Here is a 16926-nt window from a genome sequence, read left to right on the forward strand (position 1 = left end):
AATGGATAGCCATTACCATCAAAGCAGCATGTCTTCTTTGTGCAGCTACTCTCTCAGCTTAACCAAACTCTCTGACACTACTACTACATTAACTCTTCTACTCTTTGCCATAATCATTCTGATTTTTTATTTGCTTTTTTTTCCTGTTTCTCTCCATACTCTTTACAGGGCTTCATGGAAAGGAAATATATCTCAATGTCCAGAAGAAAGGAAGTAGCTGGAACTGACTAAAATATATCAGGAAGAACACACCTGTAGTATATAAAGATTGTGATTTCCCATTCCTAAGGCACTTTTGTGAATGGAAGTCAAACACGCGCTGACCTCTTTTGTTATTACATCAGTCAGAAAACACATCTGCTGGGCTATCTGCAGGCAGCAGAAATGGGGTTTGCTGCATTTTCTCAAAAAAGACAATACAATGTACTTTTTCCTTAACATCACCTAGAAATGCTTTGCCTAGAAATATTCCTAATCATTCAGACTGAGGAAAACAGTAAATACACACTATTTCAGAGTGATAAATGTATAAAAGTTGATAGCATTGTAAACATCACCCAACACACAAGGTGTCAGAAACTACAATCTGCATCACTACCATTCCTACATATAACAGCATCTAATGCTTTAGCTGATTCACAGTTCCCCGCACTAGTCTTCTCACCCACATAAAACAAAGGATTGCTGAGGATAATTATCAGGGCTCCTATTTTTCAGATGAACATATTAGCTGACCTACATCCTAGTTTTTCTGTGACATTTTCACAGCTCGCCATGTTAGCTCACATTTAAGAACTGAGAAAATTTTATGACATCAGAACCTCATTTACTTTGCTTTTAGTTTATAGAATCATATAATCATTTAGGTTGAAAAACTACCTTCAAGATTGAGTCCAACCATTATGTTCAAATACACTCAGGGTCAAGTACTTTTTAGCTTGTAAGTGCAAATACAAGGATACAGAAGCATCTCAATAAAACATAGTTACCCCACAAAGGAGGAAACTGCACTATGCACATTCAAATCTCTCACTAACAGGACACATGCTCTTCACTGTACTATACACACTTGTTAGTTGCTATTATAAACTCTCACTAACAGGACACATGCTCTTCACTGTACTATACACACTTGTTAGTTGCTATTATAAACTACTTCAGGACAAGTCTACATGCAGCCAGAGAACACTCTGGATGCTATGGATATGACAAAGTTCTCTTGTGAAGAAAATCAGAAGACAGCACTTGCTGTTTGTATGCAAGCTGGATATTTCACATGTATCAAGCCATCTGAAAACAACAGGAGAAATTAGAGCTCTTTGGGTACTGAAAACTAAGTGATAGAAGTTGTGGGTTTTGACTACATACATATAGGCATAGAACTTCATTTACTGAAGTGATCCACTACACTTTCTGCCCAGAGAAGAAGACACGAGGATCACAACTCTCTTAGAGAATGAGGTGGATTTTTATCCTAGAAGAAAGATTACCTCTTTTCATTCATGGAGCCATCACAACAGGCTGCGCAACCATTTTACCACCGCATCCTGTAACATTTGTCCTCAGGTTTCAAATCAAGATGCCTCGCAATAAAGTAACCATATTTCACATTCACTTTCAAATCTTTCCTTACTCTATGCTGATAAACCAAAACCCAAGTTGAAGTGCATGGCTAGAAAGTAACCTTCTCTGCAGAACAGAAGGTGACCCTGATGAATTGCAGTAAGCTCTTCAGAGGCTGCATTTCCCCTCCCTCTCATTTCGCTCCCTGGATTCCTTTGTTTGGTAAAATAGGTCAGTGCTCATAAAAAACACCCCTCCAGGGCTGACATCCTCACAAGACCACAGCAGCCAGCTATAAGGAGCAGCCGATTCCCACAACTTTCATGAGACATGGAGAACTGAAATAACACACTACAACAAAACCAAGAAAAGGGACAGCAAAATGAGTCAGAAAAACATGAATGTGTATTTCCCACCTCAGGGCTCTAGCAATCCTGCAAAAAACTGACAGGCTCCAAGAATATCTAGCTGCACAAAACTGGTGTCTTCAGAGGAAGATAAATAGGGGATGCTATGATCCTGGTCAGTACAACATAACTACATTGAATTATGTTATGAGCTCGAGGTTAACAGCTCTGTCCTGACCTTAATACCCTCTGTAGATATGCAACCCCTGCATCCCAAGGATGTCACTCATGTTTTTGAAGAGATTTCTTCTGGAAGAAGTTGAGCAACAGCAACTGCAGTCTTAAAATGGCTTAAAACCACCAATCCCTTCCAGGGAAAATGACAGATTCACTTTACTGCTCCATCCAAGTACAGAGACTAAAACATCAAAAACTGTTATGAGACCAGGATCAAGGCCTCACTCCTGTGCCTCCAAAACAAAGAAGAATGTGCTGCCCAGTGTTAATTTTTTTTTAATTTTTTTTTTTTTTTTAATGGGAACTGAAATCTAATGTCTGGCTTCAGATCAGAGACAACAGCTCAGGAGGAAACCCACTGGGCTGAAGATGATAACTAGTGAAAGGAAATGTCTTTCCAACACTTTTTCTCAGATTCTTTGTTGCTTGAAAGAAAAGAAAAAAATCACATCCTACACTTTTCCCAAACTGTGTTTGTATGATCTAATACTGGACAGACAGCTTGTTCCAAGATTCAAGATATGGAGCTTGGCTTCTCAGCTAGAGACTGGCAGGATTTAGTTGCCTCGCTGCACTTTGCAAGGTTAGGTGTTGATGTGCTAACATCTCACTTAAAAACTAAGGTTTCAAACTCTTGAGTAAAGCCTTGCTGATTTTGAACTGAATTAAATATCTATGTATGCTCTACTGCAGGAAAGTTAGTGAGATACACCTTAAGCACACAGACAAGCACCCAAACAAGCTCTGGAGAAGAGAGTTATGGTTCAGAGGCATTACCTGGGATTGTCTTGTAAATACATTATTTCAGCCAATTACTTAGCTAGATACAAAACAACCATTATGCTAATGGGACAATGGGTCCTACTGTAAAATGCATGAGCTGCAGACACAGGAAAGACTCTACCTGTACATCGAAGTAGAGTTGTCATTTCAAATGAGATATACAGGAATTTCTGTTTTTCATAAACACCCGCACTAAGCAGGTGAGTGGAATTTGCATTGTGCTGTACAATATACAGTATACTTCCTGTTACCACATAAACTTCTGGACTCTTGTAGTACTGAAAATATTAGGATTTAAGCTAAGGGACACAAATCAGTTTTTACATCTATCGTATGGCAAAAGTTGGAACAGTGTCCAAGTTCCTACTATCCTTCAAAAAGAGAAAACAAGTGTTTTCAGAAGTGCTGATGAGTGCAGAACCCTGAGTTCAGCAGTTTCACAGAGAATTTTCAACAAAAAATAATAGTGGAAAGCTATTTCTGCCAAAATATACTGACACGCAAGTTCCTCAGGATGTAACCAAATCATACCACTACATACCTTCTGCTTTTGTGTAGATTGAGATGTTTCCATTTACCAAGCCAGCAAACAAATATTGAGACATACATGTTAAACTCATAACTGTTGATTTTTCAGGAGTGAAGAAGTGTTGAAGTCGAATTTTCTTTGAGCCTTGGCAACTTTTGTAAATAGAAATGCTATGCATAGAAGCAAGAAAAAAACAGCATGTGAAGTTAGGTTTTATTTAGTTCTGATTAGAATATGCACAAAAGAGGTTTAGAATAATAAGGGGAAGAAAAGGTTTTCTCCTTCAATTCAGAGGAAGATGAGTATGGAAAGGAGTATCTTGGCCATTCAAAATGTCTCTGTACACAATTTGCAATAACTGAACATTAACATATGACAGCACTTTTTGTATTATCTTATCTAGAGAAACATTTACTCAGCAAAGAGACACAATGAAAATTCTGCTCCAATTCCTTGTTATGACTCCACCCAAAACTTTCTATTAGTTTAAAAAAGAAAAAAAAAAATGGATTAAGTAGTACTTGGGAGAACCACAGAAAAGAGAGAAACTCACTACCAGACATCAACTACACTTAAAACTTCCACAGTTCCTACAGATTATTACCATGGGTAAGGCATATTGAAGAGTTAAATCTAGAATTAATTGCACTTCACAAGATAATCAGTACAAGCAGACAATGGAATTTCTGGGAAAAATAGTATTTTCCTTTGGTTCTCCTTCATACACTAAAATTGAGAATTACCTTCCTTCCTCTGTGCCAAGGCAAATAGTAGGCACATAAGAAGCTTTTGCAAGAACATTTTCAGAGTGAACAGTCTTGTTTTGCTCTTTGAGTTTCTCCTCCTCTGGTATGTAGACCATGCAGAGAATCCGTGATTCCACATTGAAGCACTCAATAACCTTGGGGCTGGAGTTTTGAAATGAGACTATTGCAATCTGGCCCATCTGATTAGTACAGCTGCCAATCTGAAGTGGAAAGAGGAAAGAGAAAAAATAAGACCAAGACTGGTACCTGTCCCCAGGAAGACCAGCATTAACAAGAAGGAACGACTGGACTGTTAACTGAAACATGCATTTCAAGTTATACACATGAACATGAGTTTTCATGCATTAAGACAAGAAGATAATTCATTACAAATACAAGAAATTTTGAAACATTATATGCACGAAATTCCCTTGTATACTCACAAAAAATTCTGTTTTGAAGGGAGGAATATTAAGGCCTATTCTGTTGTGTAACTCAGGTGTATATCCTTGATGTAATGCAATTACAGTAAATAGCTTTGTAATATATTATTTTAGTAGCCAGTGTTCTAATTTACCTCAGATTCTCTTAAAACTGGAAGCCTGTCTTTTGTACAGTAACAGGTCTACTACAAAATGCTCTGTCCCAACAGAAAGAGGGATTATTAATACAATCCCTTTTGTAAATTTACTGCTACAGGATTCTACAAACTTCTTCCTGATCCAGAACTAAGTTTCGTCAATAACTCCACAAATCTGTACACTTTAAGGATCCGACAAGAGTGAAAAAAGAAGTATTTGCCCAAGCATTTTTATACAGTAACTCTTTGTCTTTGTATCATACGAAAATGCATAGCAAAGAGAGAGAATGAACATTTTGTGGCAGTAGAAAGATGTGGTTGGTGTGTATTTGTGATGACTGTTTACAAACGGCAAAGACAAAAGTTATATAGGTCACCTTGAAACAGGCCAGCAACAAAGGCTATTATTTATTTCTACTTTTAATACACAGGTCCTTTTGAAATTTCAGTAGTGTAGTAACAAGAAAAGCTACTGAAATAATTAGCACTTTTTTAAAATTTTAGACAAACCAACCTCAAAATCAACAACAATAAAAAACACCACCAAAGCGAAAACCAAAACTACCCCAGTACTGGCTATTTCACTTTGTCTGCTGGAATATCTACATATTTGGGGTCATAACAGTATGCCAGAATAGTTGGGTTTGTTCCCTATGTACAGACTTAAACAGATTATTTGTGGCTACAACACTTTAGCATATGGAAAAAGGCATTAGGACAGTGTGAGCTTCTATAGGTTTTAGCAGTCCTCATTATAAATCTGCACATAACTCCCTTCTGAATGTGTTCAGCACTTTGGAATCTGCTCTGTGCCACACTAAAAAAAAAAAACAAATAAATCACATACACAAATGACACCCTACAGAGAACAGTGAGACCACATGGACAAAATTCCTAGCTATCCTTTATAAAAGTCCATCTTAAACCAAACAAAAAATAGATACATATGTTTCAGAGAAACAGGAGCTTTTAATGTTTATGCTTACCCAAAGAAAACCATGTTCCATGGTACAAGAATCTGACTCCATTTCACCAGAGAGGTACAGTTCAGGATTATAAGCAGCACACTCAATCTTCAAAGAAAGAAAAAAATAGGCAGTTACCACATAAAAAAAGATACGTCTGTTTCTGCCTAATGTCTCCTTAAATGCTTTAGTTAACTAGAGACTATCAAAGAATCTCAGAAGGCAAGGCAGTTTAGTCTGTTCAACTTCTCATGGGCAGAGTCAGCTGCATGTATGTTGTTCCCAACACATTGCTTATCTACTCTTACAGACATTAAAATCCAAAGACTACAAATTCTGTAGCTGATCTGTTCAAGCGCCTCACAACCTTCACAACCTTTGTTAAGCTTTCCCAAATACCCAACCCAATGCCATCCTTGCTGCAACTGTTGGTCTGTTACTTATCTCAGCCACCAAGTACTTCTTCTCAGCGGTGTTCTTTTACACATAGGTCTGATATATGTCATGATTCTGCCAGGCTAAATTAACATTATCACTTGATTAAATTTTTTAAAAATTAGTATGTTTTAAAATTCTTTATTATTGTCACTTTTCCAACCTATATCTCTCCAGCAGACAAATCAGCTTCATGAGAGTGTAGAACCTTCTGGCCTGAGTGCACTGTTCTAGCAGAGCTGTTAGCACCACTACATCATGACTAATTTCTGAAGCCTGTTTGTACACAGCCCATTGATTATTTGCTCTTTGTAACAATGTCACATTCTCAAACAACCCACAGCTTGCCAGGCTTTAAAAATTACTTTTATAGATCAACTATTCAACCACCTCCTCAATCTGTACTTGTGAAGCTCTCCACTCCTGCCTGAACATACCATGTGTCTGTCCTACTGGCTGTCATCCGTGGGATTTTTCTCCTCAAATTATTTCTCCAGCTGCTTTACTCACTTTGAATGCTAATGCTGTCATCCACAACACCCATACTCCCTCCCAACTTTGTGTCATCATGTCACTGTCAGTAAATTAATAACCATACTCATGATTGTATCATGCAGATCACTTAAGAAAAGCCTGAAGGCTACACCAGACTCTGTGTCTATATTTAAGTCCATCTCAACTCTGAAAGTCATTCATGCACCAAGGCTCTGAAAACAGGCATTTTTATGAGCAGGCATGGATTTCTGTTGTCCCTAATTTCCTTAATATTTGTAGCAGAGCTCCCTAAATCTTATGTGAATGCTTCAAAACATGTAAAAGCAACTCAAAACTATGCATAAAATAGAAAGTGTTATGATGAGGTAAGATACTACATTTTTAGACAAGACTCTCCATAATTCACACCAATCTTCTCATCTCTGACATAAATTTTGTTGTGATTCTATTGCAGTATTAGAGACAATTTGGGTAGGATTAACTTAGAGAACTTCACCATAGCATGGCAACATCATCTCCCAACAGTGAATAATTACAAAAAAAACCCCCCAAAACAACCAACAAACAAAAAACCCCACCAAAACAAAAGGGAAAGAAACAAGCAGGGAGAAGAGCAGTCAAGGAACTAGCAGTAGTAAAAATAACATTATATATTCACCAAAGTAATTGACTTTAAGGACAAAAGATGGAAAATGATAGATGAGAAAAATAAAAGAGGGCTACCCATGCCATTCTTAGCATGATATCTCATTTAACATGTTGAAGCTATCCACTCATAGTGGCCATTTAGGGTTGTTGTGACAACTGAACACACCACTAGTGCAAGAAAAGACAGCCTTCATGATGGATATTTCTTGGTCTGCTTGCTACCTCTGTGTTACTTTGCATCTTAGTCAAAAATGATGTTTTGCCACAGTTGGACCCTGGTAGTTTAGCTCTCAGTCTTGAGAGAAGCCCTTTGCCTGGGGTGTAAACTTGCTCCGACAGGAGAAGTTATTACAGGCTCTTTAGACCACCAGCCAGCCTGAGAAGCATGCAAGGAGATAACAAGCAGGATCATCCAAGCAAAGGGTCTCTTTCTATCCCAAGCTGTAGTCTGACACCCAAGCTACAGCTGAGGCTGCAGAAAACCACCAGCAAAACTCAAGCAATATCAAGGGGTTAGGAGCACCAGGCATGACAGCCGTGCTCACACTCACATTATCTTTAGGAGCTGCAAAAATAGTCAAGTTGACCCAGAGCTCAGGAAAATACTGCTACACTCTATCTTCCTGAGTTGACCGAGGCAAAGATCAACACCCAACTGTATGGGCAATAGAATTTAATTTCCTTTCAAGACAAGCAGATCAGGTTCCCAGCATGAACCTACAGGACTTAAAAACACATAGGCTCTAAGGAAACATAAATGTTTTATGTTTCTGCAAAAATTGTATTAGGTTGGTTAATTCAACAGTGGTGACTTTAGAAGGCATTCAGTACAGAAAAAGCTAACTTTTTAACGACACAAGTTTGACTTCAGAGGACTGGTTGCTAAAAGTCATGGCTTGATTTAACACCATTACACATGTCACTACATTTCCAGCTAGCAGTTATTTTCCCCCACGTTCCAGGCATGTATACTGACAGGTGAAGAGATGCTCCCAGCTGAACTTCCCTCCTGTTACAGTTGTCCTAGCAATGAGGGCCTGCAGACTTACTGCTTTAAGCAGTACCCATGTGATGATGTTAATGTACCACTGGGATCCTGGCTGTACCTATATAATTCTATTTCCATTAGTGTTTTTGCACAAGCCTAACTGACTGACTGTCAATAAGAAATCCTGCAGATTCAAGGGTAAAAACAGCATCCAGCGCCCTTCCCTTTTCATCTGTTAGTCTGGACATGCTGTACTTCTTTTCATCATTAAAGCCTGTGGCCAATATGAGTTCAAGCTGACACATTCGGAAACGAACCATTACAATGATTTCTGTATCCTTGTTCACCACAGAGCCACATTTTATGTAAGACTGAATTTTAGAAATTGTTTTAAAACTACTGCTCTCTGCACTAATGAAAATCAGAAATGTGAGAAGGATTCAAAACAGTTACACAGGTCCAGAACAGCTATCATGGAGATCAGTTTCCTGCACTCTGTAAGCTGCAGGTTATGTTGGAGTCTCAAACAAGCACTTGAAAACCTCAAGACCAATTCAGAATTCCCCACAGTACTGTTTTCATTGAGTGATGCTCTTACATCTGGAAGCCAATATCATACTACGTAAATGAAAACACTACATTCCTTAGTGCCTCAAAGACTGCAGTGCCCTCTTGGACCTTCCATTGCTGCTGGTCTTACACCAAGGCAGTAATTCAAGAGAAGCAATAGATGTGAATGCTATTTTTCAGCAGTTATATCACAACAAGAAAAGTAATTGTAATCTCACATAAAAATTCCATTCACCTTAAACTCCTGTTGCTTGGCCATCATAACTGGCATGTGTCTAACAAGCAGAGGATGTTTCTCCTTTTTTATTTGATTCCCATCATCTTCTACACAGAACCAACCTAACAGGTTATCCTCCGCTGTAGTAGAAAGAACAAACAACAAACATCCCAGATACTTTCACTAAATAATCACTTACACCTCTACAGCAATAGAAAAGAATTCTGTTAGGGTTGGTTAATACAGATCAGGCTGTTCTTATGCCATGTATGCATAAATAACAACATAAAACTATGAGCAAAAATTTAATATAGCAATTTCATACATATTAATAATGCAAAAAAGGAACACCTTACACCAGCTAAATGTTATTGATCTTGTCGGCATCGAACAAACTCTCCTCAGACTCTAGGATATCTTTTGCAAATAGCATTTCTCTGCCTGGGTGACATTACTGCCAACTCCTACTAATAATTACAAGGCTCCTCCATCTGGAATGATGGAGACATCCATTCTCTCTTTCCTTTTTGTTACTTTGTCTGACTTCAATGAGATACCGTAAAAGCACTGCGTTTTCAGGATCTACTGGTGAAAACTGGATCTGTAGCTAGTGCATGCCCTCAATGCTTCTCAACATGGACATTCAAAATTTCAAGTACCTTTGGAAATCTCTACATCCTGTGCAAACACAGGAGACATAACATCACAGGACAGTACATTACCTACGTGGGGAGCAATAAAGAATCCTCTAGTGAAGACGACAGATTTATGTTAAAAAAACCCAAACAACCCACAACAAAACCCCACTCCCCTCAAAAATCTTGAGTTTTACACATCCAACTACAGAAATAACACATTATATTAGAAACTACCCACACAAGTTCACTTCAGGCTTCGGAAGCTAAACACCTTTACTGATATTTCTTAGCTAAAGTCATTCTGAGCTAAGACTGAGAAATTTTGGTCTGAAGTTCAAAGTTTCAAACATTCCTAAGACCTGAAGAAGTAAATTTATAATGGAGTAACTTCCTCACCTGTCTCTCCTGTAGTGTATCTCATTCTTGCTGATTTACATGCAATAATTAGCACAGACTTCATTAAAATACTGTAGCAATTACATTCCTTCATAATGAAGATTCCACCCTAACATCATTACTTTGTCGCAATACACAATCATTACTAATGCAATTCTAAGAGCTGTAGATAGATTTTATCAAAAAAAGAATTTTCTGTAAAAATATTTTTTAAAAAATACACTGTACATGGGAGAGCTGTCTTAACTTGGTAGGAAATTTAAGTAATTAAGAATTACCAAGGGCTAGTTTAGCCATCTGTAAATTGTTGATCCAAGACTGTTTGATGGCAGGGGTAAATGTATTGAACACAGCTGTAAAGAAAGTGGGCCTCCCCGACCTGCAAGTCAAAAAACAAACAACTGACAGCAAAAAACAATCTGAACACGTTGAGAATGAGGTATAGTCACAGCCAGAAATGCTGAGCAAGATCAAATTTCATTATTAATTAATACTTGAACAAAGACACTGCTCTGATAGAAGCATGCAGGCTATGATAGAAATCATAGAAGTATTGAGCTTGGAAGAGACAATTCCAACCACTTGCCTAGAGTTTACAATCCCACCACTACTGCTAAGCTACTTCCACTAAATCATGTCCCTAAGCATCACATCCATGTGTCTTTTAAACATGTACAGGGATGGTGGCTCCACCACCTCCCTAGGCAGCCTGTTCCAATGCCTGATAACCCCTTCTGTGAAGGATTTTTTTTCCTAATATCCAACCTGAACCTCCACAGGCACAATTTGAGGCCATTTCCTCTTGTCCACGTGTTGCATGTAAGAAGAGGCTGACTTCCACCTCGCTCCAACCTCCTTTGAGGTAGTTGTAGAGGGCAATGAGGTCTTTCTTTAGCCTCCTCTCGTGAAGACTAAACAAACCCAGTTCCCTCAACTGTTCCTCATAAGACTTGTGTTCAAGGCCCTTCACCAGCTTAGCTGCTCTTCTCTTTCTTGCAGTGAGGAGCCCAAAACTGGACACAGTATTTGAGGTGTGGCCTCACCACACCTGCTAATCATGTTCCTAGCCAGACCTGCTGTATGGCATGTGCCATATGCCTGTCTTCCTACACTTCACATGGAATGGTATGAGAAGAACACCCTGCTTTGTGAAGGAATGTAACCCTGGCTGTTCCCTATTAGCTGTAAATGCCACAGTTCCTCTCTTGCTTCTTCACTCTGGAATGAAGGTCTGAGGAGTGGGAAAGAAACTGCAATGCTGTCCTGGAACCTTCAAGATCCTAGCATTATGGTATGAAAGCAGAACAAAGGCTAAATGCAGAGACGGAGGACCTAATACACAAACCCATTTTGAAAACTGTAACCAAGGTGACTACTAACTTGTCCTGTTTTTCTGAGAGTTGCAGCTGAATTCTACAGCAATCTGCTGCTCTGATTTCTTCTTCTTTTTTCAAAATCAGTTTTTTTAAACCTGAGGTCCAGTCATCTGCTACAGATTGGTTCAAGTTCTGAAAAAGTAAAAAAGTTAAGAGTCAATGCCATTCTACTGAGCAGTTTCCAACAGGGTAAGGTGATCTCTGCATATAACAAACAAATCCTGGCACCTGGGCCCCTTTAGTCTGCAGTTTAATCATGGATAATGCATTTGTAAACACATTTCAAAAATATCTGTAAAAAAAAATCTGCTAACATATTTTATATGATGATTTAATCTCACATTGCTCAGAGCTTGATGATACACAAGTGACATTCCCAAGCGCCTGTCAGACTAAGAAATGTGAATTTGCATCAGGTGCATGCACAAATCCTGTTTCATTAAAACATTTACAGATCACCCTGCCAATAGCTTTTGTTCAAATCCTTGAGAGAAAATGTGTACAAAGCCTTCATGAAAACTGTCTTTGTGGCTGGAATCTGTTTAAGTCAAATGCTGAAACAATTTCAGCTGGTAGTGTCTGGCAGGAGTTAAAAACTGTGCCTAAGCAAACATAAAGCATCTAAACCAAAAGGCAAAAAAGGCTATTTTTTTTGTCTTAAGACTATTGAAAAGTCTTTGAAATTTGGTGTTAAAGTACTGTATCTGTATGTCAGAATATACGATAAATAAAAGGGATGTGAACAAGGCTAAAGCACATTAGTTTTAAAATTCCTCCCAAAATCCTGTTGTAGTTTTGTAATTTACACCCAGTCATCAAGTACAGCTCTCCCTAAAGCCAGGATTATGGAGTTTGGATGGGCATCAAGAGCTTCCTCCAAATAACCATGCTCCTACTACCCTGTCTAATTGCAAGAATCCGATTTCTTAAGATCAAAATGTAACTCTGCTTCCATATAAGCTTATCAGCTTCTGAGCAAATGCAGACACTTGTAATATCTACCTACACTTAAAAACAATGAAGAAAAACAACATTAGAAAGACAGCTGTAATCTACTTATAATGCTAAACTGTTAACAGTAAATTAATTACTAGAGGTAAAAATTATTACACTCTTCACTAAATCATGTCCTGCACAGAACTTTTAGGGAGAGAATTATGTAACAGGAACACATTTGGAAAAAAAAAATAATAAATTCAGCTTTCTTTATTACCTGATAGTTTCCTTTAAGGTTGCCTATTAATTGACTAATTTGGCCAACTACACTCAAGTCATGTAAAAGGTACTGCAGATCATGGTACAGTTGCCCTGGTCCCATATAGAGTTTGTCTAAAAATAAATAAAAACATAAGGTTACATATAACAAATTATCATCTGAAGGAGTAAAGCATGACAAAACCAATAATATTAACATATACTGCTATTTCTTACCACTGTGAAAATTAAACTTACAACAATTAAGCTTATTTGACACCGTCTAGATTCTCAAAACCACTAATGCACCGATGTGCAGCTAGGATCTTCATCACTTCTGAAAATCAAAACTTCTGTATCATCAATACTTCATTTTGACATTTCAGGTGCTTTTTAATATCCTTGCAGACAGATAACTCTAAAATGCATCAGATAGCAGTGTGGTATCACATCTTAGCCTTGCATGTACATATACAGGCACTGCCATAGGCTTTTGCTTTAGCTCACCTTATCCCTGCCTTTTCCGGTTACAATTAAGATTCAATTTGTTTATTTAGCATGATGGAGAGCATTATGTGTAGTTTTAGAAGAATGCACTAGAAATGGGACAAATATCAAAGCTTCATTGGCCCCAAAAATCTCTTACTGAAGTGGAAGTTTGGCTTAGCACCAAGCAGCAGACTTGCTGTTGCAACTTAAACATCCTTTCTGAAGGTTGCTTTTGGTTACAGGATAAAGCCCAACAAATTATTTATAACCTACACCATGGTAGTTTAAAACTCAAAGTTTGCTTCATGGATCACAGGGGAGTTCTGGATCATATATTCACACCCTAACTCTATCACAAACCTGCAGTTTCATTGAACCACTTGAAATGTCATTGTAAACAGTGGTCAAATGAAATGGGGAAAAAAAAAAAAAAGCTGCATTGAGATCAGCAACAAATCTTAACAGCAGCAGAAATATTTTTGCCCTAGCCATCAATGTGTTTATAAAAGAACTTAAAAAAATACCTAAATGAAAAATGCTTGCAGAACGCTGTTAAAACACTCTGACCCCAGAAATGATGCTAGGAGCAGGGAAGCTATGTAATTGCTGTGGAAATAACAGTCTCTCTCCCCTCTAAGAAAAAACTTCACCCCAACTCAGAGTCAGCATGTTTCCATATGACTGAATGACAGGACCCAGACTGCATCATCTTTCTATGAAACCTCTGCAGATAATTCAGCTGATGCAGTATAGTATCCAAACTACAGATCTTTTACCCTTACCACGTATTTGCTAAGCTTCAGGCACCAAACTCCACTGGAGCAGAAGGATTTGAATCCTTTGTTGGCAAGTACTGAATCTAAATATGATGGTGGCTACTCACCCTGCAGACATATCAGAGCACAGACAACGAGCCATGCCACCTGGCCGAGCTGCCAGGGCAGTTGGTGCTGGACACAGCACAGCTGCCAGCCCAGACACCACTAACACTTAGCATTTCCTAAGTCTGCTGCAGGGAGCAGTGTATAAATCAAATCACCACAAACAAAGCACAAAACTATCAAAATAGCATAAACCAGAATAAACATGAAAAATAAGGTGGCACGGGACAATTCTTAAATCATTGGTATATTCTCAGTTATGTATCAGCCTAACTGTATTTTCTAAAGACTTATTCCTGTTTGAAAATCATACAGATTGAGGCAATCACTGGATGTTTTTGTTCAACACAATTCACTACATTAAGCTAGGAGTATGCCTTAAACCTTGGAGTATATGAAGATTTCAAGGCACAAATAAAATGCTAAGAGTTACCTTCCTCTTTATATTCTCCACTGCAGGAAAGCACAACACAAACCTGCAACATTACACATTTCTATAAAATTTCCAATGATTCTCTTGCCTTTAAATCTTCTGGTAAATTGAATCAATCAAAATTTCTGTGTATTGCCCTTGAACACTAAACAGGGGAATTACTACACTTGGTACTAATTAGCCAGAAAATAGATGCAACTTTCATTCATTCTTCTTTGTCTGTTCTGAATGTTAATTAAAACAACAATCTAGCTTTTCTTACCCTTAAAAACATATCAGCCTATAAGGATAGATCAATGAAAAGATACAATGAATAGATACAATGAAAAGAAATGACTGCAAAGTAGACCAAAGAGTAAGCATTGTGAGACTATGGTCAACAGCTTGCAGGAACTACAGATTGACTATTTTCATTAAGACACTTTGACTTTCTTCAATCCAAATATCTGAAAAATCAAAATATTATATGAAACTTGTAAACACTTCTCTCCTTGTATCCCCCTTCTGCTAGCCTAAACTTTTTTTCCCTACTAAGGTCTACAACAGGTGTAATTTGTTAAGCACCAGAATCACTACTTCCTAGACACATCACATTTTTTATTTCATTGTGGCTACTTGCTAAGAGGAGGGTCAGTGTTAACAGAAGTCTGGTGAAGTCTAGCCCAAAGCCTAATAATGTATTTGGCATTGTAAAGAATGCAAGTGACATCATTATTGCCTCAAATTTCTGTAATAAAAAAAAGAACATCTGCAAAACAAAATTCTGACCAGTTAGAAGTAACTGGCAGCTCAGTCAGGGTTTTGGCTGAAACCCATTCACTTACCTGTAATTTATAAACTTCACTACTAATCAAACCAAACTGCTGCACTGAGAAACAGACTACTAGCTGCAAGTTTGCAAGGATTCTCTTGTACAAGGTGGACATTTTCACAGTGAATTACATTAAGTTTTAAAAGACAGGATCACTCCTTGCAGTTTCACAAAGACAGAGTTACCAGACAGTCCATTTTATTATTGAATGCAGGATGATGAATGGACAGTAACCTGCAAAAAACCCAGCAAGCTTTCAGGCAGTTCCTAGATGCTGCAGGACTTTATGCCACAGAGTTCAACTGAGGCCACAAAGAAAGCTTTAGTTACTTACACAGATGGACTTGCCCTGTGCAGTGTATGTATCCACTGCGCCTGAAGAGGGCTGCCCTCTGCAATCCTCTTCATAGAATCCTGGAGTTTCAAATGCATTTACAAATATCCTTGCTCCAGCCTTGGTAATAATGCATAAATATTGAATTTCATTCAGCAATTGTCACCTGAGTCTGTTTTGTCTGCAGTATACATATTTTATAAGCTTCTACTAAGTCAAGATAAAAAGGATGCAGTAAGAGTGACAAAGCAAATAAAACTAACCTGGCATTTGAAATTCTGTCACACAGAATAAAAAAGAAATGGAAGTCATCTAAAGCTCATTCATTAAAGACCACATTCTCAGCACAGGAAAGGAAGTCAAAGAAACAAACAAATAAATAATTACAGAGAGCCTGCTTCCATCGTCTGATGTTCTATAAAAGGCAAACGTCCAAATTAAGAAGAAAATGTAAGTCAGTCAAGGTCAATAGCCATGGCTAATACCATTTGCTTAAGGAGGTCTGTAGCGGGCACAAAATGGAGATCAGCAATGATGGACTTATCAGAAGATGGTTCACTGAGAACTGACCATTTGGGTTGTGCCTGGATAATGAGTTACAAGTTACAGCAACTTTCGGAAGTGGGTCCTGTAAGGGTTATTCACAATGTCTTTTCAAACAGGCTTAAATTCTCAGTGGTTAACAAAATATTGACTACCACTTGATCTGGCTGAGAACTGTCTGACAAAGGTTTTTTCCTGGGTGTGGGAGGTGGAGGGAGCTCACTAGTCTGTTCTTCAGCTGTGTTTCTCAGTCCACAGTGAAACACTGGCTGCTTCAGCCCACACATGTTCCCTGACCATTTGATTGCTGGCTATTTTGGGGTGGGTGTTCACTTCATCCTTTTTTCCATAGAAAGCACTGAACTACTGTTGGCTTCGCTCCGAGACAGATACGTGGTTGGTTTCTTTTTGTACTTTGAAATGTTTCACAACTAATAAAACCTTTTCCTTATTTTTCCTGTGTTGAAAAAACCCTCTGTAAGTTTTGAGAAGATTCCCCCCAGCTCTGCACATCCTACGCATTACAGAAGACAGTGAGCCCACACATAAGAGAAAGGCAGAGTACTCTTAACTGATAACCACATATGCAGCTTCAGAGGCAATGTTTTCTGCATTCCACCTACAGACCAAGGGTGAAATCTTGGCTACATGTAAGTTATTTTCTTCACCAACTCCTTTGTTGCTAAGATTTTACCAGAGGAGTCCGTGACTCCCTGCAACAGGCAAGT

The 16926-nt window shown here is 38.2% G+C and overlaps 1 protein-coding gene across 1 annotated transcript in view; it reads right to left on the reverse strand.

The window, feature by feature from the left end:
* Positions 1–16926, reverse strand: part of ARHGEF10 (Rho guanine nucleotide exchange factor 10) — a 79767-nt gene that overhangs the window by 23716 nt on the left and 39125 nt on the right. The window contains exons 16-22 of the mRNA XM_054179971.1: positions 12727–12842; positions 11518–11645; positions 10416–10516; positions 9122–9243; positions 5772–5858; positions 4203–4426; positions 3472–3629 (exon numbers count right to left, since the gene is read on the reverse strand). Of these exons, the coding sequence (XP_054035946.1) occupies positions 3472–3629; positions 4203–4426; positions 5772–5858; positions 9122–9243; positions 10416–10516; positions 11518–11645; positions 12727–12842 (936 nt within the window). The remainder of the gene's footprint in view (positions 1–3471; positions 3630–4202; positions 4427–5771; positions 5859–9121; positions 9244–10415; positions 10517–11517; positions 11646–12726; positions 12843–16926) is intronic.

The sequence above is a fragment of the Dryobates pubescens genome, chromosome 3 (genome assembly GCF_014839835.1).
Source record: "Dryobates pubescens isolate bDryPub1 chromosome 3, bDryPub1.pri, whole genome shotgun sequence".
Lineage (NCBI taxonomy): Eukaryota > Metazoa > Chordata > Aves > Piciformes > Picidae > Dryobates > Dryobates pubescens.